Source organism: Oncorhynchus masou, chromosome 31 (assembly GCF_036934945.1).
Source record: "Oncorhynchus masou masou isolate Uvic2021 chromosome 31, UVic_Omas_1.1, whole genome shotgun sequence".
Lineage (NCBI taxonomy): Eukaryota > Metazoa > Chordata > Actinopteri > Salmoniformes > Salmonidae > Oncorhynchus > Oncorhynchus masou.
Window position 1 is genome coordinate 22433275 of NC_088242.1, and position 25909 is coordinate 22459183.

Genomic DNA, 25909 nt, shown 5'->3' on the forward strand with positions numbered 1-25909 from the left:
TGTGTGTATGTGTATGTGCGTGTGGCTGGAGGCCAGCGTAAGCTATGGAGAGAGGGGGGAGTGTGGCGGGGGTACCTGTACCAGACAGGGGGAGACAGGCCAGGGCAGACAGGGAACAGCCCGCCGGGTGGGATCCAAGCAGCAGTGCAGCAGGCAACGGGAGTAGGTGTCACACCCACTTGGGCTGAGCTTTTACTTCGGGAGGCTGAGTAGGAGAGTAGGTGTTCAACCTTACCAGGCAGGTACGTGGTAGAGCAAATAAAAACATCTGAAGCGAAAAGCTTGGTGCAAAACCGTCGTAAAGTTGGCGTGAGTTTTGATATTCGCCAGACATTCGGGCCATCTAACATCACTAGCTCGCGAATGATTCCCTGAGATGTGGATATTCTACACAACATAGTAGGGAGGTTCCCAGTCATTACAATTACCTTACCTACCTCGTAACTCACCACATACACCACTCATTATTGTTTCGCCTCACGCAAGTCAACAAAGTCAGGTTTTTCTAAAATCTGTTAAGCCTCATTTATGCCCTCTGTATGTATGTACACAATGCAGGAACTCAATTGGCTTCACAAAATGGCAATCATGCATGCCTACTTGTGTCAAGTTAATAACTGAATGGCTAATCACGTACTCTATTTTGCTATGAATCTATGAAGGATCGCCATTTTGGGTAGCTCGTTGTTGTTCTTGTACTTTGAAGCTACAGTACAATACTCTAACACTGCAACCTCATAGGAATAAATCTGCATGTACTTTAGTCCATTGAATACCTGTTTTAAAGCATAAGAACAGGCAGAATGGTGATGATAAAAAGGATTTCACAAATGTCACTCACCAGATGTTTATATAACTGTTATCTTTTATTAATAGTGTGCTTAATCAATCCAACATGAATTCAAATTAAATAGACACAATCATAACAGTATGTATGTATGATAAAGACGGATGGCAGATTGCATAAAACCTAAGGTTTATGTTTCCCACTGAACTCCTATAGAAAACACTGACCATGATTAAGTGTCCCTTTGAGACACATCTGCTTTGAGAAAAGAGAGGATCTTTTGGAAGCTTACAATACAACCAGGCAGATATAAATCAGAAACACAACTTCACCATTGTGCTATAGCTCTTCTTAACACAGAGAGAGAGACCACCATCCACGGATGCCTCCGAGGCAAGGAAGGCAGACTGACATCAACTGTATTCAGTTCACAAGGAGGCATGTCGAAGAGGAAATTTGAGGAATCATTTGGATAGGCCCACTGGAGGTCTCGTTATAACATTAGTTGAGGAGTTTCTGTTGATGATACAACAGCTGACTGATTATCCATCCAAATGGCACCCTAATCCCTATGGGCCCTGGTCAAAAGTAGTGCACTATATAGGGAATAGGGTGCCATTGGACACATCCAGTAAGTGCTATCTTTGCTCTGTCTCTTGCGCTACACTGTAATTCAATTAACTCCATTAAATTAATGTGGGGAAACTACCCTCGGAATAACAAACCCTCACAGGATTGGAATTGCAAGCTCAGCGGGAAAGGGTGTCGTAACCGCATCAATGTAATGTAAAGAATATACAAATTAAAATGAATAACTTGACAAAGCAAAAAATATGTTGTACAGTATAAAACAAATGTAACTCTCTAGAGGCATATACAACATAATATGAAATAATATTATCAGTGATGAAAGTTATTCAAAATATGTATATTATATACTGCATGTGTACATCATCTTAAATAAATAACATGTATTTATTTTTTCAATATTTTCTAGAAAAAATGCAAAGCAGCTAGGTTTGCTTTAAAGTATGGCATAGAACCACTCAGACAAGACTGTATATCCAACGTCTCTCTGTGCCATTTCAAATAACATTTCAGTAACACGACTGCATATTTGTCTTCTGCAGCACTGGATGGTTCCAAACAGAAAACACTTCACTCTGATAGTGCTGGTAAAACCTTGTAGAGATGTAGAGACAGTACCTACAGTATCTTTCTGTATTGGAACCACCACATGAGGGTCAATCCAGCTCTATGCATTTTATTCAACCAGCATCTTGTAGGCTGCTGATACTGGTTTTGAGGCAGTTCAGATAGAGGAATACGTAACACAGTGAAACATATTGCATATCTGGCTTACCAGTAAGAGCAGATTAGGCTACTTTCTTCTCTCTCATTGACAAATATAGGCTTAGTATTGTGGATGTCACACAGTAATTTGGTAGTGTCAATAGTCCTCAGTGTTCTCCACTGACCATCCAGTACTTGAGGCCCAGTCAATCGTCCCAACCAAATATCTGTCCTGTCATCTGGTAGAACTTCATGTTGAAAGGTCTGTAGAAGTCCCGTAGCCTCTGCACCACCTCAGGGTGGATGTTGGGGTGGGTCCGCCCTTTGGTTTTGCCCAGGCAGTGGGGTTTGCTGCTGCCCTCAGCCTTCTTGAGGCAGGGGAAGCCCTTGGTCTGGTTGAAGTAGAAGTGTTTGTCTGTGATGATCCTCTTGAGTCCCAGGAAGTCCTGCACCCGGCCCAGCTCTCCGGCCGGGTCGCTGATCAGACGCTCTCCGCTCACAAACAGGATCTGACCCATGGGGAAGTACTGCAGCCAGTTGTCCAGGTGCTTGGCATAGATGCCGATCTGGATGGCGCTCCAGGATGTGTCGATGAGCCCTGTAGTCCTGTTTTTGAAGGTCAGGCTCTCGAAGGTGGGAATGTCAGGCTTCTTGGACAGCGTCTGCGTGTAGTCAGAGATGGCCCTGGTGACGGGGTCCCGCACCACCACAATAAGCTTGGTGTCCCGGGACATGGCGGAGATCCGGGCCGGGGCCTCTCTGGTCACAAAGTAGCTGGGGGTCTTCTCCATGGTGATCTGGCCCTCCAGGGTCTTGGGCATCAGCTCCCTGAGGAGAGGAGTGTAGAAGAAATGGATAGGATAAGAAGCAAATTAATGACGACATATAAACTTTGACAATACATAATAATAATAATACAGCTCAAAACACACCAAATGTGAGACTGAGAAAATACAAAACACATGTAACACTTTATTCCTTAGCAGGCGGCTATAGTATGTTGGCCAGCTTTACTACTATCCAGAGAAGCAAGGGTGGAATGTACAGCATCACATCAGCACCTACACTCAACCACTTCTCCGAGAGTATTGACAGTTGTGTAGAGCGAGGGAATGGATGTCTCTCCAAGTGTTTCCTAATGCAGCCAAAGGGCTACGGAAACCCAGAGATCTTCAGAGAAAATAAAAAATACTTTGTAATGATAGAGTAACTATCTTTGATCGCAAATGTCATTGTTGTGAATTGATAAACAGGCTGTTCATAAAATCCAAGCTTTATCATCTTCCTTAAATAATTCAGCGCATGCCTAGTTAAATAGAGGTTAAATCAAATAAAACAATTCAGCAGTAGGCTATCTCGACACAGAGCGCACCCCGAGTATAGCGTTGTCAAATCATACAAACATTGTATCGTCAGTCATAACCTCCTTCAACGAATGACAGAATATCTGCTATATTTGGCAAAATCGAGTTGATGATCTATACAGATAGCAGATCAGCTCATGAAAAACAAGGATATGAAGAGAGGAAATAGTTTAAGGCATCTTAAACTATACCAACTGTTTAAAAAAATCCATATCTACTGTACTATCATCCCGTTTGTTGACCACACATTCTCTACCGAAGCTCTCATATGGGCAGCAAATTGGCCTAAGAGACATCGCAGAGAATCGTGGGACACGTTATACCGGTATTTTGACATGCATAGGCGAGAGACATGCTTTGATAATGCATTGCAAACTATGGATTACAGAATAAAGTTAGGAATTTTCAAGCGAGACAGGAGTCAGGATTTTGGATTTCAGTGGGAATGGGACTGGATATAGAAATAGCTCTAGGAAAGGAAAGTTGAATTCTCCCTCATGCCTCTCTGAGTTGTTAACACAACAGATTGAATGTCTGTGACAGAGATGCCTATGTAGTGAATTGTGCGAAGGCCTATCAAATGTGTGACTGTCTGAAGAGTCACAATGACTGCTCAAAGAGGCACACACGTTTATAGTCTATACTCTAGGTTTCCTTGCAGGTTTTATTAATTGCATTTGGGTCGTGTGTGCAGTTGTTCAGTGTCAATTACACGTGTGCTTTGAATTAATGGTGACTTTGTGTGAAGTAAATATGAAGTAAATATGCTAGGCTAAATGCTTCTATGCAAACAACCTGTTCGGATAATGTTATAACATTTTGGCTAATCTGCTGCTGTGCATGTTATGTATTTTGTGGAATTGCAATAGTGCGACATTGGAGGAAAACATTTGAAGGGCCTAATTTCCCAGGTTCTGTCATTTCATTTGACAGTCCCGTGATCCGGTTACCCATGTTAATCCCAATAGCGCACTGTACCGCTTGTAAAAAAACAACAACAACATATTAAACCTATGTTAACAACATTTCCTCAGCAGGAAAAAACGATCCTTCTTTTGTGAAAATCCGCAGTGGAACAATATGCTTATAAAGCTTACCTGGATCAGAATTTGGAACGACATCTAATAGAGTATTTTAGAACCACGATTTGATTCATTGCTGTCTGGATATAGCCACATGTTATTATTCATTAGATATTGAGAAATTACAAGTGTTAGAATTGGAACGCATAACATTTTGATAATTGTTAATTTTTTGTTTCAATATCACATTTATTGGACACTTAATTTGGAAAAGAGAAATCATATGTGCGGCAGGATAGCCTCGTGGTTTGAGTGTTGGCCTAGTAACTGAAAGGTTGTAAGTTCAAATCCCCGAGCTGACAAGGTACAAATCTGTTGTTCTGCCCCTGAACAGGCAGTTAACCCACTGTTCTTAGGTGGTCATTGAAAATAAGAATTTGTTCTTAACTGACTTGCCTGGTTAAATAAAGGTAAAACAGAAACATAGTAATCAAAGCAGTCAGAAAGGCACATTTTCCTAAATGTGTTGGACTATAGGGGTGTGTCCAAATGGCACCCTATTCCATCATTTGGAACACATTTTCAGAAATTAAATCCCTGTGATAAAAGAATATCCATCAATTTCACCTCAAATATTTATAGCAAAAAAGTTCAACTGGGCAGGCAGCTCAGCCATAATATTTGGTTTAACGTTTTCTTTGGCAAAAATGTCATCTGTGCGGGCGCGTTTTTCACTGAGAACTGACACACACACAAACACACTGAGGCGAGAAACAGGCTAATCTTTTCGGTCATGACACCCCACCTTTCCTGCCTCTCCCCCTCTCCCCGATGCCCTGAGTTCCTTCAGGACAGTGACCTGAACCAAAGCAGATAAAAGCAGCCCATGAATCATTAACGTCTCCTTCTCCCCGACATTTACAGCCTCTGCAGAATACAGCTTTAAAATTCACCAAAGTACAGAATGCACACTTCAATTATTTATCCTAGCTCTCTCTATCTCTCTGCTGGTGCAATTCTGCTTAAAGCCCAGTGTATGTGTGTATGTGTGTGTGTGCTGACAAAGTCGCCTACCCGCGCTGCTCCCATGGCAGACGCAGTTTACTGGCCGTGACAGAACTACTGAGCTGTATGAGGGGAGGGAGGAGGGCTCAGCCTCTCTCAGGTCCCCTGGCTGGTCAGAATGGGGAGGAGGGGAGTAGGAGAGGAGGAGAGGGATAATGAGAGGAGAGGAGGACAGAATGAGGGTTATGCTACTCATCTTTTCAATCTCAGGCTCTTTATAAAGCGACAAATAGCAGCAAATAGGCCTCAGCTACCACCATGTTGAACAAAATAAAAAATACACAGCTGTCCACTGCCAACAAACTTGTCCTTTTCATAATGAGATGGGCACCACCGTCTTTCTGCCTCACGAATACGCAGGTAAACAATCATGCTCCGTTTAACCTCCTTGCAGCTAAATGAGACAAGAGGCATCTGAGGTGCAACTAGAGATATGTGTTTCTCAGAGGGAGAGGGCTTCTGAGAGACGCCAACTGTCAGACTGCGTACTGGATGAATTTACTACGCAATGCTTCTCTCCAAGATTTTCTTCTTGCACTTATACTGGAAAAGTAGATATACAGTACCAGTCAAATATTTGGACACACCTACTCATTCAAGAGTTTTTCTTTATTTTTACTATTTTCTACATTGTAGAATAATAGTAAAGACATATAAACTATGAAATAACACATATGAAATCATGTAGTAACCAAAAAAGTGTTAAACAAATCAAAATATGTTGAGATTCTTCAAAGTAGCCACCCTTTGATAACAGAGGTGCAGTTAATTGCCGATTTCTGAGGCTGGTAACTCTAATGAACTCTAATAACTCTGGGCCTTTCTTTCCTGTTGCGGTCCTCATGAGAGCCAGTTGTATCATAGCACTTGATGGTTTTTGCGACAGCACTTGAAGAAACTTTCAAAGTTCTTGAAATTTTCCAGAATGACTGACCTTCATGTCTTAAAGTAATGATGGACTGTTATTTCTTTTTGCTTATTTGAGCTGTTTTTGCCACAATATGCACTTGGTCTTTTACCAAATAGGGCTATTTCTGCATGCCGCCTCTACCTTGCCATAACACAACTGAATGTCTCAAATGCATTGAAAAGGAAAGAAATTCCACAAATTAACTTTTAACAAGGCACACCTGTTAATAGAAATGCATTCCAGGTGACTACCTCATGAAGCTGGTTGAGATAATGCCAAGAGTGTGCTATCATCAAGGCAAAGGGTGGCTATTTTGAAGAATATCAAATATATTTGATTTGTTTCTACATGATTTCATATGTATTATTTCATAGTTGTTATGTCTTTACTATTATCCTACAATGTAGAAAATAGTACAAATAAAGAAAAACTCTGGAATGAGTAGTTGTGTTCAAACTTTTGACTGGTACTGTATATGTAAATATCAAGTCTGAAAACAGAGGATTTGGTTTCACACAAAACATTACCACCTTCAATTTGGGCAATGTCTTCCACCTAAATGTGTTTAAAATTTTCTGCCAAGATCTATACAGATGTAGGAACTTAATTTGAGCCAGTTTGCTAAATCAGGAAAATAATCCTGCAGCAAAAGGAAATGTGAATTATTATGTGGATTATAATTAATGGACATTTTTGTAGTTCAAACATTAGTTCAAAAATTTTAAAGCTACAATATGTCACTTTTTGGATGACCTGACCAAATTCACAGAGAACTGTGTATTATAGATCTGTCATTCTCATTGAAAACAAGTCTAAGAAGTGGTAGATCAGTTCTATGTGCACTATTTCTTTGCTTCACATTCTTAAGTTTTGTTTTTGTGTTTTTAACTTTTGTTTTTGTACACCAGCTTCAAACAGCTGAAAATACAATATTTTTTTTATGGAAAATATATTTCACAGCGGTTTAGATGGTGCAATGATTCTTCACATGATACTTGCTTGTTTTGTCACAAACTGAAATTAGGAAAACTATTCGAATTTTAGCAACCAGGAACTGGTGTAGAGATTTCTGCATAGTGCATCTTTAAAGTGGAAATCAATGGTTTATGGTGCCTCTTCTGCCTTTCTAGGCCCAGCACAGAAGTACAGGGGTGCAGATGCATCCAGGAAAAGAGCCTGAGCATCCTGAGTGACTCTAACCTGGCAACCTCATGTCACAAGGTCAGGGCTACCATGGTGACAGACAGAGAGACAGGAAGTGGGTTGATAAGGCAAGAAGTAAGCCAACACGAGAAGGAAGTGTTTGATGGGGGTAGGGGGCTACAAGGCTCTCCTGTGTTCTGACATTCGCACTGCACCCCCAACATTGACTGACACCTGACCCCAGTCCTCTCAGTGTCAATGTGAGGCAGCACACCTACAGCTGTATCAGGGGGGGATAAGGGGGAAAGGAGGAGGGGCTAAACTGCAGGGAACAAGCTTTCTTTCCATTCACATTATCTCTGGTCCATCTCCTTTACAGGCAGGGCTATCACCCTGGTTTATGGTCTGCTCCCCTCGGAGGTGCAGAGTACAGGAATGAGACTGTGGTTCATTGAGGTTATCCACCAGCTCCTCAACTGAAGCATCAGATATAGGCACCCTGAGCCCAAATAGCCCTGGTCAACAGTAGTGCACAGTGTAATATAAAGGGAATAAAAGGGAATTTGGAATGCAACCTTTGTGGTGATTACAGTAAGAATAGTATAGGTCCCCTAACAAATATAGTCATGTGAACAGACACCTATTAGCCATAACCATGTTCCTCTTCTTCTACAAAGCAGATCTTTCCAGATGTTTCGATGAATATTTTAGAGTAAGGAGGATTTATATTTTAAATAGACTCTGCAATTCTAAAGAAATAAAGACATCTCTAAATGTATTCCTAGGGAGTGCAGACTGAGGGTTGAGTGGGGAGAGAGTGTGAAGTTGAACCCAGATAGATCCATTCACAGGTCTGGGAGGACAATAAATCAAATCAAATCAAATTGTATTGGTCACATACACATGGTTAGCAAGTGTTAATGCGAGTGTAGCGAAATGCTTGTGCTTCTAGTTCCGACAGTGCAGTAGTATCTAACAAGTCATCTAACAAATTCACAACAACTACCTTATACACACAAATGTAAAGGGATGAATAAGAATATTTACATACACATATGGATGGGCGATGGCCGTGCGGCATAGGCAAGATGCAGTAGATGGTATAGAATACAGTATATACATATGAGATGAGTAATGTAGGAAATGTAGACATTATTAAAGTGGCGTTTTTTTAAATGACTAGTGATACCTTTATTAAACCAATTTATTACATTTATTAAAGTGGCCAGAGATTTGAGTCTGTATGTTGGCAGCAGCCACTCTGTGTTAGTGATGGCTGTCTAATAGTCTGATGGCCTTGAGATAGAAGCTCTTTTTCAGTCTCTCGGTCCCAGCCTTGATGCCTTTTGCCCCCGGTGATGCGTTGTGCAGACCGCACTACCTACTAGAGAGCCTTGCGGTTGTGGGCGGAGCAGTTGCCGTACCAGGTGGTGAAACAGCCGAACAGGATGCTCTCGATTGTGCATCTGTAAAAGTTAGGAGACAAGCCAAATTTCTTCAGCCTCCTGAGGTTGAAGAGGCTCTGTCTGTGTGGGTGGACCATTTCAGTTTGTCCGCGATGTGTATGCCGAGGAACTTAAAACTTTCCACTTTCTTCACTACTGTCCCGTCGATGTGGAGGGGGGGGGTGCTCCCTCTGCTGTTTCCTGAAGTCCACGATCATCTCTTTTGTTTTGTTGACGATGAGTGAGAGGGTAACTTACAAACATCACACTCCAAGGGCCCTCACCTCCTTCCTGTAGGCCGTCTCGTCGTGGTTGGTAATCAAGCCACGCAGTCATGGCCCAGGAGCAACAAACCGCCCTTGCTGTCTCTGCCTGGCCAGTTCCCCTCTGTCCACTGGGATTCTCTGCCTCAAACCTTATTACAGGATCTGAGTCACTGGCTTACTGGTGCTCTTCCATGCCGTCCCTAGGAGGGGTGCGTCACTTGAGTGGGTTGAATCACTGACGTGATTTTCCTGTCTGCGTTGGCGTAACCCCTTGGGTTCGTGCTGTGAGGAGATCTTAATGGGCAATACTCAGCCTTTTCTCAGGATGGTAAGTTGGTGGTTGAAGATATCCCTCTAGTGGTGTGGGGGCTGTACTTTGGCAAAGTGGGTGGGGTTATATCCTGACTGTTTGGCCCTGTCCGGAGGTATCGTCTGATGGGGCCACAGTGTCTCCCGACCCCTCCTGTCTCAGCCTCCGGTATTTAAAATGCAATAGTTTGTGTTGGGAGGCTAGGGTGAGTCTGCTATATTTCTCTGAGTATTTATTCGTCTTATCTGGTGTCCTGTGTGAATTTAAGTTTACTCTATCTAATTATCTCTCTCTTGCTCTCTTTTCTCTCTATTTTTCTCTTTTTTTCTCTCTGTCTCTCTCTCTTGGAGGACCTGAGACCTAGCACCATGCCTCAGGACTACCTGGCCTGATGACTTCTTGCTGTCGCCAGTCCACCTGGTCGTGCTGCTGCTCCAGTTTCAACTGTTCTGCCTGCGGCTATGGAATCCTGACCTGTTCACTGGACGTACTACCTGTCCCAGACCTGCTGTTTTCAACTCTCTAGAGACAGCAGGAGCGGTAGAGATACTCTGAATGATCGTCTATGAAAAGCCAACTGACATTTACTCCTGAGGTTCTGATCTGTTGCACCCTCTACAACCAAATCAAATCAAATTTATTTATATAGCCCTTCGTACATCAGCTGATATCTCAGAGTGCTGTACAGAAACCCAGCCTAAAACCCCAAACAGCAAGCAAGGAGTTTTTCCTAGCCACCGTGCTTCTACACCTGCATTGCTTGCTATTTGGGGTTTTAGGCTGGGTATCTGTACAGCACTTTGTAACATCAGCAGATGTAAGAAGGGCTTTTTAAATACTTTTGATTGATGGGTGAACAGGGAGTACAAGAGAGGGCTGAGAACGCACCCTTGTGGGGCCCCAGTGTTGAGGATCAGCGGGGTGGAGATGTTGTTTCCTACCCTCACCACTTGGGGGCGGCCTGTCAGAAAGTCTAGGACCCAGTTGCACAGGGTGCGGTCGAGACCCAGGGTCTGAGGACGCGGCTAGGGATGCCATCTGGGCCGGCAGCTTTGCGAGGGTTAACACGTTTAAATGTTTTACTCATGTTGGCAACGGTAGAGGAGAGACCAGGGAAGAGAGCAGAGAGCGGCTCTGATTTATGTGGACTATACAAGAGTATTTATTTCCATTCCAACAGGAACCGCATGCAGTTCTTTCTAATGAAACTTTATTGTCAGCTTAGGTGATGTAACGAACGAGGCACCTTCCAAGTGCCTGAGATTTACTGTGCTTCCACAGCGCTGCTTTGATGTCTTCTTCGCGCTGCTAGAATAGGACTACTCATACACACTGATGCATGACATACAGGCAGCAGGTTTCAGCTCGTGAAACAATGTGACTACAGAGCAGAACTGAATAAAGATATACATTATGTAAGCCTAACCTTTTTTTCTATTTCAATTTTGATGCTAAAACTAACATAGATATAGCGGAAAGTGGAAAGCAAATTGACGATTTATGGTGTCGCCCGAAGATCCGAAAAGTTAAATGACAAAGGTTGAGGGGTAAATTTATGAGAGTGCAAACAAATAACCAACATCGTTTTTATGGAGAAGGTACAGTATGTGCAACAGAACATGGTATAAACTGTACTCTGAGAGAATACACTCATATGGTTCTACTAACTAGGCAATGTAGCCTGCCAACACTCATTGGGGGGACCATTCCCTGTTATATCAGTCAATGAGTCCTTTGTAAGGTTGTCTATAAAAAGAGCACTTTGGCACAAGGAGTCTGATGCATCACGGCTTTCGTTTCCCCAATCCAATATAACAAAACTAGCAAGTGAGCAAATCCCTCTGCTTTATCCCATATGAATCAGAAAGGTGCTGGAGAATGAAAGGGTCTGGGGTTGGACTGGGACTAATATTTGGCCCAAATGAATGTGTGTCTGGGGACCTGTGAAGAAGGGGATCCCTCATTTACTTCTACAGATGTAGGATCTTACTTTGATTATTCTTTTGTTGCTGAGATTGACATAAATTCATTGAAAACCTGCTCTAACACAGTTATATTAACAGTATTACAGTTTCTCTGAGCCTCATTTTGACCAGCTAATAGCCTAACCACCAATATTATGGACTTTATTTAACCTTTATTTAACTTGGCAAGTCAGTTAAGAACAACTTTTTTTTTTTTTACAATGACAGCATACCCCGGATGACGCTGGGCCAATTGTGCGCAGCCCTATGGCTGGATGAGATTCAGCCTGGATTCAAACCAGGGACTGTAGTGACGCCTCTTGCACTGAGATGCAGTGCCTTAGACTGCTGCACCACTAGGAAGCCCTAAATGTTCAAAACCTGTAGGATTATTTTGCTGCGACAATACAGGTCAAATTAAGATCCTATATCTGTACATGTATGTCAATGGAGGTACATTATAATGGCCAAAAGGCTAGTGAAGTGGGCATCCAGGTCCACTTCTCCCCATGTAAAAGCCTTTGATTAATTATTCCCATCCAGTGTGGAGGAGGCTGACAGCCAGCCAAGCATGCTGTACATCCACTCATCCACTCCCAGAGTGTTTCCCACCCGGCCGCCGTGGCTGGTGTTGTGACCAGATAATCATCTGGTAATTGGCTGAATATTTCTGCTGTCTGCAGGGAGGGAAGAGGAGGGGAAGCGCTTGGCTCTATGTCCGCAGCTCTGCTCAGCAGCCATTTTCCAGGTCACTGGTCTCGAGCTGAGGTCAGGAGGGGGATGAAGCTGGGGAGGGGGGGGGGCAGTGATTTAGAGAATTGACTGCTGTGTGTGCTGGTATGTCTGCCTGCTCCTGTTCTCTGGGCTTGCTACTTTACAGCTCTGTCAACCCCTCTGGTAACAATGTAGCACCTCAACCGGCCCTGGGGCCAGCAAACGCCCCAGGCACTGGGACTGGGCTGGGCTGGGCTGGCATAGGAGATGTGAGAGGGGAGTTAATGTAGTAGGCTATGGTTTGAGATGGAGAAACAACTGTTTGTAGTCCACTGAAACATCAGGGATTCCAACTGTAATCTCTAACGAGTGACAAAATAAAAGGACAGGTGAGCTAGCTATATAATAGAATTACTCCCTGTTTCATTCCATCCCATGGTTATTTTTATATACTGTAGCTGCACTTAGTGGCAGTGGTTGGTGTAGAAAGTAAACTATGGTACTGGGTAACGGTTGTCACCAACAGCTCCGGTGGTGAGAGATCCAGCCATTTATCATGGTGGTTGGGGTCGGGGGATTACAGGTGTGAGACTAACCCCAAATCCTGCTCTCCGTTTGGGCTTAGTGTCCCTCCTCCTGCCCCTGTCAGCTCCAGAGCTCCATGCCCCGGGGATCTGTCTGTTCACCTGCTCTTTATTCCCATAGCGTATTTATAATCTCCCCTGTCCATTCCCCTCCTCTACTACTAACCCTCCTGTGATCTATATCTCAAAATCCCCCTGACTGTGTTACAAAGTCCACCCTATTCACTATATGGGCCCACAGGATTCTGGTCAAAAGTAGTGCACTATATAGGAAATAGGACTCAAACCTTAGCTTCCCCTCCCTCCCGGGGTCTACATTGCCATGCAGTGTAGCTGTCCAAGCCACATAGCTATTACTGATGTCCCCTCTGCCCTTTGGTAAACAACTTGAGGAAATTGTACGTCATTAAAGACAAATTAATTATCTCATTAGATTGCATTAGAGAGATATATTCTGCAGGCAGATCTGCTTCAAGTTGTGACACCTTGATTGTGGGTGGCTCAGTTCTACCAGATACGGTCCTTATATTGCTCATTTGAAATCAAATGTATTTTTTCAAGTGACTGATAGGCACTTTGAGGAAAACCAAATAATGTGTTGAAAGCGTTCCACAGGAATGCTGGCCGATGTTGACTCCAATGCTTCCCACATTTGTGTCAAGTTGGCTGGATGTCCTTTGGGTGGTGGACCATTCTTGATACACGAGGGAAACTATTGAGCGTGAAAAACCCAGCAGCATTGCGGTTCTTGACACAAGACGGTGCGCCTGCCAGCTGCTACCATACCCCATTCAAAGGCACTTAAATCTTTTGTCTTGCCCATTCATCAAGTTGGCATATTTATGACATTTTGGCCTTACCCAGAACTCCTTTAAAACTCCATAATGTTTCATCAGTAGGTGCACTGCCATAATACCGTAGTATCCCTTTAAAAAAATTGACAAATCCCCCCCCATTTCTTTTTTCATATACATGTTTATATTTTGCAATATTCATAAATTGTTTAAAACAATGGTATTGAAATCAAAATACTACTAATATTACAGAGCAAGCTTTAAAGCTTAACATGACCCAATGTTTTGCTTTGTAGCACCTACAGATTATACATTATGGAGTCTTAAAGGAGGCCCGGGTAAGATCAAAATGTCATAAATATGCCAACTTTGATTATTTCTCAATTATGCTTTTAGATGTAAATGTCAACTATATGTCAAAAATCCTTCCTCCAAAGGACCATTCTATGGATTCAGTTTAGTAAAAATATTTTGTTTGTTTTGTATGGAATCACTCACATGGGAATTGTGGGGGGGTTGGAGTGATGCATGGGAATTTTAAGAGGTCGGAAGTCATTTTGGATAGTGACACAATTACTAGATAAGAGACTCATCTCTTCCTGGGGAAAAAAGGGAGGACAGGACCTCCGTTAGTCTTTCCTCTGAGAAAACGACAACAAGGTTTTGATAAAAAACTATGTGGGGTCATGAAGGGATACCAGCAAGACTAGTGGGATAAAATATCAACATATTGGACAGCAATAACTGCTGAGATAACTGGTAAAGGGAAACAAATTGGTACAAATGTAGGATCTTAATTTGATCACTCTTTTGTTGCTGAGACTTTTCCTGCACCACAGGAAATGCAGATTAGCTTCATGATTTAGATAAATTCACTGAAAACCCACACTAACACACGGTTATATTAAAACTATTGCACTAACCGGCGATCAAGCGACATTATGGACTAAATGTTCAAATCCTATTTTGCGATCATATAGATCAAATGACCTGTAAGATGTAGGAAGAAACAGTCTGAGCACAGTCAAGGCAACGTCCTTCACTTCAAAGCTACAGCTGAACAAGCTCGGTTGTAGAACATACATTTTTTTTTAAACTGTTGTTAATCCCTTTGGGCTGGCTGTCTGACTACCAAATGAGCAAAAAAGAAACAGCTCCGTTTGCTCAGTTTGTCACCAAATTTAGAGGCATAACATAAACACACACACACTCCAAGGCTCAAAGTACCTTCTGGTGTCTATTCCCTCAATAATGTAAACTACTGCAGTAATCTAATAAAAAGCCAAGTGAAGCATAGGTTGCAAAACTGACATAATATATTTTTATATATTTAACTAGGCAAGTCAGTTAAGAACAAATTCTTATTTACAATGACGGCCTAAAGTGGGTTACCTGCCTTGTTCGGTGGAAAAACAACAATCTTACATTGTCAGCTCTGGGATTTGATCTAGCAACCTTTTGGTTACTTGCCCAACACTCTTACCACTAGGCTACCTGCCACCCCTATTCAGAGCACACCAGAGCAGAGAAAAGCACCATTGGAAAATCACCATTGTCAAATGGATTTCTGATTTTCTGCACCAGTTTAGCTAAACCTTCTGGGGTTGGGTTTTGTCTGGCTACCACCTGAAATAGAAGCAAGGAAAAATAAAACAAAATGTCCCACCCTAACTCAAAATATTAGAAAAGTCATAAACTGTGGAGGGATATGGAAGAAAATAGAACCCTATCTGTCCTTGAGCGGGGTGTTAGAATAATACCATGCATTGAAACAAAAACAGCCAACACTTAGTCATTTTTTTCTCAATTCATGTGCAAATACATTTCCCCACTCGGCGCTCTTGGTGCTGGTGAGAGCTGAGTGCTTTTTTGTCCCCTTTTCCTTCTTCCATATCAACTACCACCATGCGGTTTAGTAAATATTTTATAGTTAGCTTTGCAGTATGTTCTTCTAAATTCATCAACAGTGTTTTAAGCAGACCACTTTTCCTGGTGCTGAGTGTAAGTCCCCAGTTCATTGCGTAAGGGTGAAAATAAGGCTTATCTTTGCAGAAACCTGCTAGTGAATTGTTACTCACTATAACTGTTATAGGATGAGAGACAGACTGAGGTGGGGAGAAATAGAACCTACATTATACACTAGAGCCATCCCATTAAAAAACTGTTAGACATTGAACAATGGAAGAGAGCAGAGTCCACATTCCAAATTGCACCTTATTCTCTTTCTAGTGCACTTTTTTTTGGACCAGGGCTCTTGGTAGGGCTTTTGATAGGTCTCTGGTCAAAAGTTGTGCACTACATAGCGAATAGGGTGCCATTTAGGACGCAGAGGGAATAGAGGATAGAAGAGTCCCCCCAAGTTTAGTTCCTGTGGAGCGGGTCGAGAGTTTCAAGTTCCTTGGTGTCCACATCACCAACGAACTATCATGGTCCAAACACACCAAGACAGTTGTGAAGAGGGCACGACAACACCTTTTCCACATCAGAAAAACTGAAAAATAGTTAGCATGGATCCCCAGATCCTCAAAAAGTTCTAAAGCTGCACCATCGAGAGCATCCTGACCGGTTGCATCACCGCCTGGTATGGCAACTGCTCGGCATCTGACCATAATGTGCTACAGAAGGTAGTGCGTACGGCCCAGTACATCACTGTGGTACATAAACTTAGGTTGGAGTCATTAAAACTCGTTTTTCAACCACTCCACAAATTTCTTGTTAACAAACTATAGTTTTGGCAAGTCGGTTAGGACACCTACTTTGTGCATGACCAGTAATTTTTCCAACAATTGTTTAAAGACAGATTGTTTCACTTATAATTCACTGTATCACAATTCCAGTGGGTCAGAAGTTTACATGGCTTTAGAAGCTTCTGATAGGCTAATTGACATGATTTGAGTCAATTGGAGGTGTACCTGTTTATATATTTCAAGGCCTACCTTCAAACTCAGTGCCTCTTTGCTTGAAATCATAGGAAAAGCAATAAGAAATCAGCCAAGACCCCAGAGAAAAATGGTCAAAAGTCTGGTTCGTCCTTGGGAGCAATTTCCAAATGCCTGAAGGTAAACGTGCATCTGTACAAACAATAGTACGCAAGTATTAACACCATGGGACAATGCAGCCGTCATACCGCTCAGGAAGGAGACGCGTTTTGTCTCCTAGAGATGAACGTACTTCGTTGCGAAAAAGTGCAAATCAATTGCAAAACAACAGCAAAGGACCCTGTGAAGATGCTGGAGTAAACAGGTACAAAAGTATCTATATCCACAGTAAAACAAGTCCTATAATGACATAACCTGAAACGCCGCTCAGCAAGGAAGAAGTCACTGCTCAAAAACCGCCATAAAAAAATCCAGACTACTGTTTGCAACTGCACATGGGGACAAAGATTGTACTTTTTGGAGAAATGTCCTCTGATCTGATGAAACAAAAATAGAACTGTTTTGCCATAATGACCATCATTATGTTTGGAGGAAAAAGGGGGAGGCTTGCAAGCCGAAGAACACCTTCACAACCGTGAAGCACAGGAGTGGCAGCATCATGTTTTGGGGGTGCTTTGCTGCAGGACGGACGCTTCATGAGCGAGGAAAAGTATGTGGATATATTGAAGCAACATTTCAAGACATCAGTCAGGAAGTTAAAGCTTGGTTAAATTAAAGTAAAGTGGTGATCCTAACTGACCTAAGACAGTGAATTATTTACTAGGATTAACTGTCAGGAATTGTGAAAAACTGAGTTTAAATGTATTTGGCTAAGGTGTATGTAAACTTCTGACTTCAACTGTATATAATAGGCGGTGCCAGAGGAAAGCCCAAAACATTGTCAAAGACTCCAGTCACCCAAGTCATAGACTGTTTTCTCTGCTACCGCATGGCAACCAGTACCGGATCGCCACATCTAGGACCTAAGGGCTCCTTAACAGCTTCTACCCCCAAGCCATAAGACTGCTGAAAATCTATTCAAATTGCCACCGGACTATTTACATTGACACATTTGTTTTGTACACTGCTGCTACTCACTGTTTATTATCTATGCATAGTCACTTCACCCGTACCTACATGTACAAATGACCTCAACTAACCTGTACCCCCGCACACTGACTCGGTACCAGTGCCCCCTGTATATAGCCTCGTTATTGTTATTCTTATTGTGTTACTTGTTATTATTTTTTTACTTGATTTTTTTTGGTAAATATTTTCTTAACTCTTCTTGAACTGTACTGTTGGTTAAGGACTTGTAAGTAAGCATTTTACGGTAAGGTCTACACTTGTTGTATTTGGCGCATGTGACAAATAAAGTTATGTTTGATTTGTTTCCATTTGACTGGAGTTCAGCATCCACTGTAGAGAGACAGTAAACTTGCCTAATGCACTGTCCAAGTCAACCGAGGTCTCACACTGATCATTCTCTCCTCTCTCTCTCTCTCCTCTCTCTCATGGGGAAGCTGAACTAGGCTACAGTACATGAACTGAAAGAGCATTCAACTGAGTTCAGTGTGACTGAGGACTGACAAGTTCAATCCAGGTTTCATTTCTTTCAACTGTGACCCCACAACACCCTGAAAAACAAGCGGAACAAACAGGGATTGATTTAATGGATGTGTATAATATCTGGGTCTGTAGTGTATGTTTTTAGCAGGTTCTAAGACATGGGATGGACACACGCACACACGCACGCACACACGCACGCACGCACCCCCACACACACAACTTTTTAATAGTGCTCTGACCCACTTGTTCAGAGTTGTGGGGAGTTTAAGATGGTTGAGTGGAGGGAGGCAGCGGTACAGAGCTATGGGGATCAACTTCAGTAACAGCACTACTCTTCTGTCTGTTTCTTTCCGCCAAGTCAGTTTTTAGGGTCTCAGCGGCTTGAGAAAGATAAGACACCTAAAATGGAGGCTTAATGGCCAAGCTCATTTTCAAGGTATTGTATTTCCCCAGCGTCAGCTTCTAGGTGCTTCTTGTGCTCAATTAAAATATAAGACGTCACTCTATGCATAGTCAGGTCTAAAATGACTGGCACTGTTGATAAAGATGAGCAAAAAATGATGTATAAAATAAATATTACAAATACTGAGCTATATTTTATGGTAAAAAGTAATCATATATTTTATACTAATTGTCACGCCCTGGCTTTAATTATCTTTGTTTTCTTTATTATTTTGGTGAGGCCAGGGTGTGACATGGGTGATTTATGTGTTTTGTCTTGTCTAGGGGTTTTTGTAGATTTATGGGGTTGTGTTCAGTTTCGGTGTCGAGGTAAGTCTATGGTTGCCTGGATTGGTTCTCAATCAGAGGCAGGTGTTTATTGTTGTCTCTGATTGGGAACCATATTGAGGCAGCCATATTCTTTGGGTATTTTGTGGGTGATTGTTTCCTGTCTTTGTGTTTTATGCACCAGTTAGCACTGTTATGGTTTTCACGTTTATTGTTTTGCAGTTTGTTCATGTTTGAGTTTTCTTATTAAAACCTCTTGAAACTCCCCATCCCGGATCCGGGATTGTGACTAAGCCTCAGGCTCATTAGCATAACGCAACGTTAACGATTTCTGAAAATCGCAAATAAAATTAAAATAATGCGTTTGCTCTCAAGCTTAGCCTTTTCTTAACAACACTGTCATCTCAGATTTTCAAAATATGCTTTTGAACCATAGAAATTGACTAATTTGTGTAAGAGTATGCAAAGCTAGCATAGCATTTTGTGTAGCATGTAGCACGCAACATTTTCACAAAAGCCAGATAACCAAATAAATAAAATCATTTACCTTTGAAGAGCTTCTGATGTTTTCAATGAGGAGACTCCCAGCCACATACCAAATGCGCAGTGTTTCCTGAAAGCGTCTGTGTGTAGGAGAAATCGTTCCGTTTTCTACATTGCGCCTGGCTACCGAAACGAACCGAAAATGCAGTCACCTACAACGTGAAACTTTTTCCGGATTAACTACATAATATCGACCGAAACATGGCAAACGTTGTTTGGAATCAATCCTCAAGGTGTTTTTTCACATATCTCTTCATTGACATGCAGTTCATGGAAGCTTGCTTCTCTCTCTGTGCCCCATGGAAAAATACTGGCAGGTGACTTTTGCGCACCAATTTCGGCGCAGGACACCGGGCGGACACGTGGTAAATGTGGTCTCTTATGGTCAATCTTCCAACGATCTGCCTACAAATACGTCACAATGCTGCAGACACCTTGGGGAAACGACAGAAAGGGCAGACTCATTCCTCTTGCGTTCACAGCCATATAAGGAGATCATGAAAGACAGAGCCTCAAAAATCCTTGTCATTTCCTGGATGCCAAGTCATCTTGGTTTTGCCTGAAGCTCACGTTAAAGGGCACGCACAGAGAAGATATTTGTATTTCTGGACACGTCAGAGTGTTTTCTTTCGAACAGTAGCAATTATATGCATAGTCGAGCATCTTTTTGTGACAAAATATCTTGTTTAAAACGGGAACATTTTTCTTCCAAAAATGAAATAGCGCCACCATAAGTGTAAGAGGTTAAAGAACCATGAACTACAACCACGCTGCGTTTTGGTCCGCCTCTCCTTCCCAGGAAGAAATCCGTGACACTAATACATATGCTCGGACAATATATATATTTAACAAGGAATAAAAAATACTCTGAACAGATTCTGTATGGAGCAATGGTCTAATATCTCCCCCAATGACATTTTAGAAAACGTCTCAGTGTTGTTATCCTCACAAGGGGAGGGTGCTGGAATATTGATAACAGGGGTGCTAATAATTTTGACCCTCTCTCTTTTATTTATTTTAATGTATTTATTGTTGTGCAAAATACATTTTCCTAAGCAATTGTATTAATATTAAAGAATTGTTTAGAACAATTACGTGGCATGCATTCATTATAGTTCAGTATTTGTGTGATTTATTTGAGTCTTTTGCAGTCATCTTTATCAAGGATGCAATTAATTTTGGACCTGATAGCATATCCATTTGGATCCTGATACTTTCTTCAGCCTCTGGAATAGTAGCTGACATTTTATGTGGAAACCTCACAGAGATTGAGTTCCTCAAATTGAGCCTGTTACACAGAGGGAGAGTTTTTAATTTTACGTGATTTTCAAATAAAGTTGTGTCAAATGCATGGGAGCATAATTAAGTGGGAATTTGTTCGGAGCCAAAATGAAGGCTTAGTAGAAAGCTGTTCCTCTATAATTACCCATGACAAAAGGACACCGCTTCTGTCTCTTGGACCATTACCATGGTGATTTCCACCCCACTCAAATATTCAATCTAAACATTCCATTCCAGTCTTTGGTGAATGTATCTAACCGCCACTATAAGCTATCAGTGAAATATATCCTTTTTAAGCCAATTTTTTGCTCGCACAGATCGTCCATCCCAACCTCCATCCGTATGTTGCTGATGTTGACAGTTGTGAGAGAGAGAGGAAGAAAAAGAAGCAGTGAAGCGTCGGGGAAGCCCCACAAAAAGCTTGTGATTTATAAATATTAGAGCTAACTGAAAGTCTGATAGGAGATTACGCCTCTGTGAGTCAAGCTCTGTTTTCTCTAAAACCTCCCTAAGTGCATTTCTAGAATACAGCTGTAAATACAGCCGTAAAATGATGGGCTGGCAAAAAGACAATCCAATCCTCCTCCTCGTTCGTTTACAATGTGATGCACTCTGGCACTTTTACATCCACAGTAGATCTTTATATTGAGGAAATACAAGTCGTGTCCACTGTATGTATGCTGCTGTTTACTTTGCTGCTGCTGGACGTTGTGTTGAATGTTGTTGGGGGTAAGACTGTCCAATCATCTCTCATAGCTTCCTGTCTGACTGTGGCGGGGTTCAGTGTTATGTTTTCAGAATGATATGCATCAGTGTGGTTCAGTATGATGTGTTTCAGTGTGGTTCAGTGTTATGTGTTTTGTGTGTTTGTGTGTTTTCAGCCTTTCAGCCTCTTTGATCATCTATGTTTTAGGAGGTTCACTGAATACATGACTGGGGCGTAAGAGAATATAAAGTCTTGTTTGGAAGTTGAATCTCAATTCTGCTCCTTTTAATGGTTCAGTAGAGGGGTTTCTACCCTGGCCACTGCTCTGTGGTTCCTCTCTCCCAACCCCTTCCTCTATGATCTAATAGGTATTCCAGCGTATAGAGGCCCAATTAAATAAGGCCTTGTAAAATCCGAGATGATCGTTTCACTGCAGTTAGCAGCGCAAGGAAACGTGAGTGGACTCTAGAAGATGTCACACACAAAGAGCATTAGACGCTAGTTAAGTCTCTGGGATGTTCTTCATCTCAAGCACTACGGCTGTGTTTACCAGGTAAACCAACTCAAGCAGGATTTTATTAGCCTGGGTACCAGACCTGTTTGTACTGACATTCCACTCCTTGCCACTCCTTAGAGTGGAATGTCAGAACAAACATGTCTGGTACCCAGTCTAGGACATTATTACCAGACAAGTATAATTCTGTATAAAATGCCTCAATCAATGGTACAAAAAGGGAACACTCTTCATTGATTTGTCCCTGTTCATATACAGTTGAAGTCAGAGGTTTACATACAACTTAGGCAATTACATTTAAACTTAGTTTTTCACAATTCCTGACATTTAATCCTAGTGACAATTCCCTGTCTTAGGTCAGTTAGGTTCACCACTTCATTTTAAGAATGTGAAATGTCAGATTAATAGTAGAGAGAATTATTTATTTCAGCTTTCATTTCTTTCATCACATTCTAAGCGGGTCAGAAGTTTTACATACACTCAATTAGTATTTGGTAGCTTTGCCTTTAAATTGCTAACTTGGGTCAAACATTTCGTATAGCCTTCCACAAGATTTCCACAATAAGTTTGGTGAATTTTGGCCCATTCCTCCTGACAGAGCTGCTGTATCTGAGTCAGGTTTGTAGGCCTCCTTGCTCGTACGTGCTTTTCAGCTCTGCCCACAAATTTTCTATAGGGTTGAGGTCAGGACTTTCTAATCGCCACTCCGATATCTTGACTTTGTTGTCCTTAAGCCATTTTGCCACAACTTTGGAAGTATGCTTGGGGTCATTGTCCATTTGGAAGACCCATTTGCGACCAAGCTTTAACTTCCTGACTGATGTCTTGAGATATTGCTTCAATATGTCCACATAATTTTCCTCGCTCATGATGCCATCTATTTTGTGAAGTGCACCAGTCCATCCTTCAGCAAAGCAACCACAAAACATGATGCTGCCACACCCATGCTCCATGGTTGGGAAGGTGTTCTTCGGCTTGCAAGCCTCACCCTTTTTCCTCCAAACATAACGATGGTCATTATGACCAAACAGTTCCATTTTTGTTTCATCAGACCAGGGGACATTTCTCCAAAAAGTACGATCTTTGTCCCCATGTGCAGTTGCAAACCGTAGCCTGGCTTTTTAATGGCGGCTTTGGAGCAGTGGCGTCTTCCTTGCTGAGCGGCCTTTCAGGTTATATCGATATGGGGCTCGTTTTACTGTGGATATAGATCATTTTGTACCTGTTTCCTCAAGAATCTTCACAAGGTCCTTTGCAGTTGTTCTGGGATTGATTTGCACTTTTCGCACCAAAGTACGTTCATCTCAAGGAGACAGAACGCGTCTCCTCCCTGAGCAGTATGACGGCTGCGTGGTCCTATGGTGTTTATACTTGCGTACTTTTGTTTGTACAGATGAACGTGGTACCTTCAGGCGTTTGGAAATTGCTCCCAATGATGAACCAGACTTGTGGAGGTCTACACATTTTTTTCTGGGGTCTTGGCTGATGTCTTTTGATTTTCCCATGATGTCAAGCAACGAGACACTGAGTTTGAAGGCAGGCCTTGAAATACATGCACAGGTACACCTCCAATTGACTCAAATTATGTCAATTAGCCAATTAGAAGCTTCTAACGCCATTACATAATTTTCTGATATTTTCCAAGCTGTTTAAAGGCACAGTCAACTTAGTGTATGGTATGTAAACTTCTGACCCACTGGAATTGTGATACAGTGAATTATAAGTGAAATAATCTGTCTGTAAACAGTTGTTTGAAAAATTACTTGTGTCATGCGCAAAGTTGATGTCCTAACCGACTTCCCAAAACTATAGTTTATGAACATGAAATTTGTGGAGTGGTTGAAAAACGAGTTTTAATGACTCCAACCTAAGTGTATGTAAACTTCCGACTTAAACTGTAGTTGCAAATGTATGAAGAGTATCCTTACAAGAGTATATATGATAGTAAATTCATACTATATGTGTATGGCATTCACATCTGCACTACATTACATTATTTATTCAAAAGATTATTAACCAACCATTATGTTAGCCTACTGTGGTCGCTATCAAACCATGTGCACTCTCCCCATCCCCTTATAAACAGTAAACACATAATGATAAACTGCGTATCATTCAAACTCTGGCTTACCTACAATCAACAGTACTAAACTACTTTCTAACCTTCGTTGTATTCGGTTTTCACTTGCATCTGTTTGACATTCTAACAAGGACATAACAGTAGAACCTGGAATAGCTTGTCTGTGTCCCAAATGGCACCCTGTTCCCCATAGGGATCTGGTCAAAAGTAGTGCACTATATATAGGGAACAGGTTGCCATTAGGGATGCACATCATGTGTGTGTGTGTGTGTGTGTGTGTGTGTGTGTGTGTGTGTGTGTGTGTGTGTGTGTGTGTGTGTGTGTGTGTGTGTGTGTGTGTGTGTGTGTGTGTGTGTGTGTGTGTGTGTGTGTGTGTGTGTGTGTGCGTCAAATCAAATTGTATTTGTCACATGCACCAAATACAACAGGTGTAGACTTTACTGTGAAATGCTTACGAGCCCATAACCAACAATGCAGAGTTAAAAAGTAGGAACATTGCAGAAAAGAAATAATGAAAAATTAACACAATAAATAACAATAACGAGGCGATATACAAGAAGTACCGGTATGTGGTCAATGTGCAGGGGTATGAGGTAGTTGAGGTAATTGAGGTAATATTTACATACAGGTAAGGGTAAAAGTGACTAAGCTATCAGGATAGATACTAAACAGAGTAGCAGCAGTCTGTGTGTGAAGAGTGTGAAAGTGTGTCTGTGTGTGAGTGTGTGTGCGTGCGCGTGTACGTGCATGCGTGTGTGTGTAGCTCCAGGTTATAAATTAGACAGGGCTTCAGACTGCACTTTATCTGTTAGTCACATATGGTAGAAAGCTCAATACATTGACTCCATCCATCATTTGAATCCTCCTTTTCTCTGCCACAAGCGTGGTTTGGGCTACAGGCAAATCTGCTCATAATAATCAAGTTGTTGAACAATAAGTGTTAGCTATAAATAGTAAACACAAACACAAACCCACACACCACTACTGTAGTTAGCTATTTATGTTATATAAAAAAAATACTTTTACCCCTTTTTCTCCACAATTTTTGTAGTATCCAATTGGTAGTTACAGTCTTGTCTCATCGCTGTAACTCCCGTACGGACTCAGGAGAGATAAAAGTCAAGAGCCATGCATCCTCCGAAACACAACCCAACCAAGCCACACTGCTTTTTGACACAATGCCTTAACCCGGAAGCCAGCCGCACCAATGTGTTGGAGGAAACACTGTACACCTGGCAACCATGTTAACGTGCATGTGCCCAGGAGTCGCTAGAGCGCGATGGGACAAGGACACCGCAGCCGGCCAAACCCTCCCCTAAGTCAGACCATGCTGGGCCAATTTTGTGCCGCACCGTAGGTCTCCCGGTCGCAGCTGGCTGCAACAGAGCCTGGTCCAGGATCTCTAGTGGCACAGCGAGCATCTACGATGCAGTGCCTTCGACCACTGCACCACCTGGGAGGCCCGTAGTTAGCTACTTGACAAGAGGAAAGCTCCAGGGGTCCTGGCACCCAGAGATCTAATTGCAAAAGCCTGGGATTCACTAAAATAGCTCGGGTCTTGTAAAAGGAACCATTGTTCTCTTCAAAAGTTAGGAGAGGAGTCCAGAATTAGTCAAGTAGCATCCCAGCCTGGAGAGGTTGAGTAAAGGAGCTGCCAAGACTCCAAGACTGGTAAAGTAGTAGGTTACAGTTAATGGTTTATGCGTCTCAAATGGCACCCTATTCTCTATATAGTGCACTTCTTTAAAATAAGTGCACCAGATAATATATACCAGGTAACGGATCATAAACAAGATTCAGCCGAGTCCCGATTTTCTCTTGAGTGGATGGTCTGCGGGCCAGAACATAATTACAAATTATTTGTCAACTGCAAATTGACCTCAAGAAGCCCAAACAGATATAATATTT

At 42.1% G+C, this 25909-nt stretch overlaps 1 protein-coding gene across 1 annotated transcript in view; it reads right to left on the reverse strand.

Annotated features, from left to right (window-relative positions):
* Positions 1–847: 847 nt before the first annotated feature.
* The window catches only part of si:ch211-216b21.2 (heparan sulfate glucosamine 3-O-sulfotransferase 3A1), a 52636-nt gene continuing 27574 nt past the window's right edge, over positions 848–25909 (reverse strand). Inside the window, exon 2 of the mRNA XM_064950379.1 lies at positions 848–2908. Coding sequence (XP_064806451.1) covers positions 2287–2908 — 622 coding nt within the window. The 3' untranslated portion in view covers positions 848–2286. The remainder of the gene's footprint in view (positions 2909–25909) is intronic.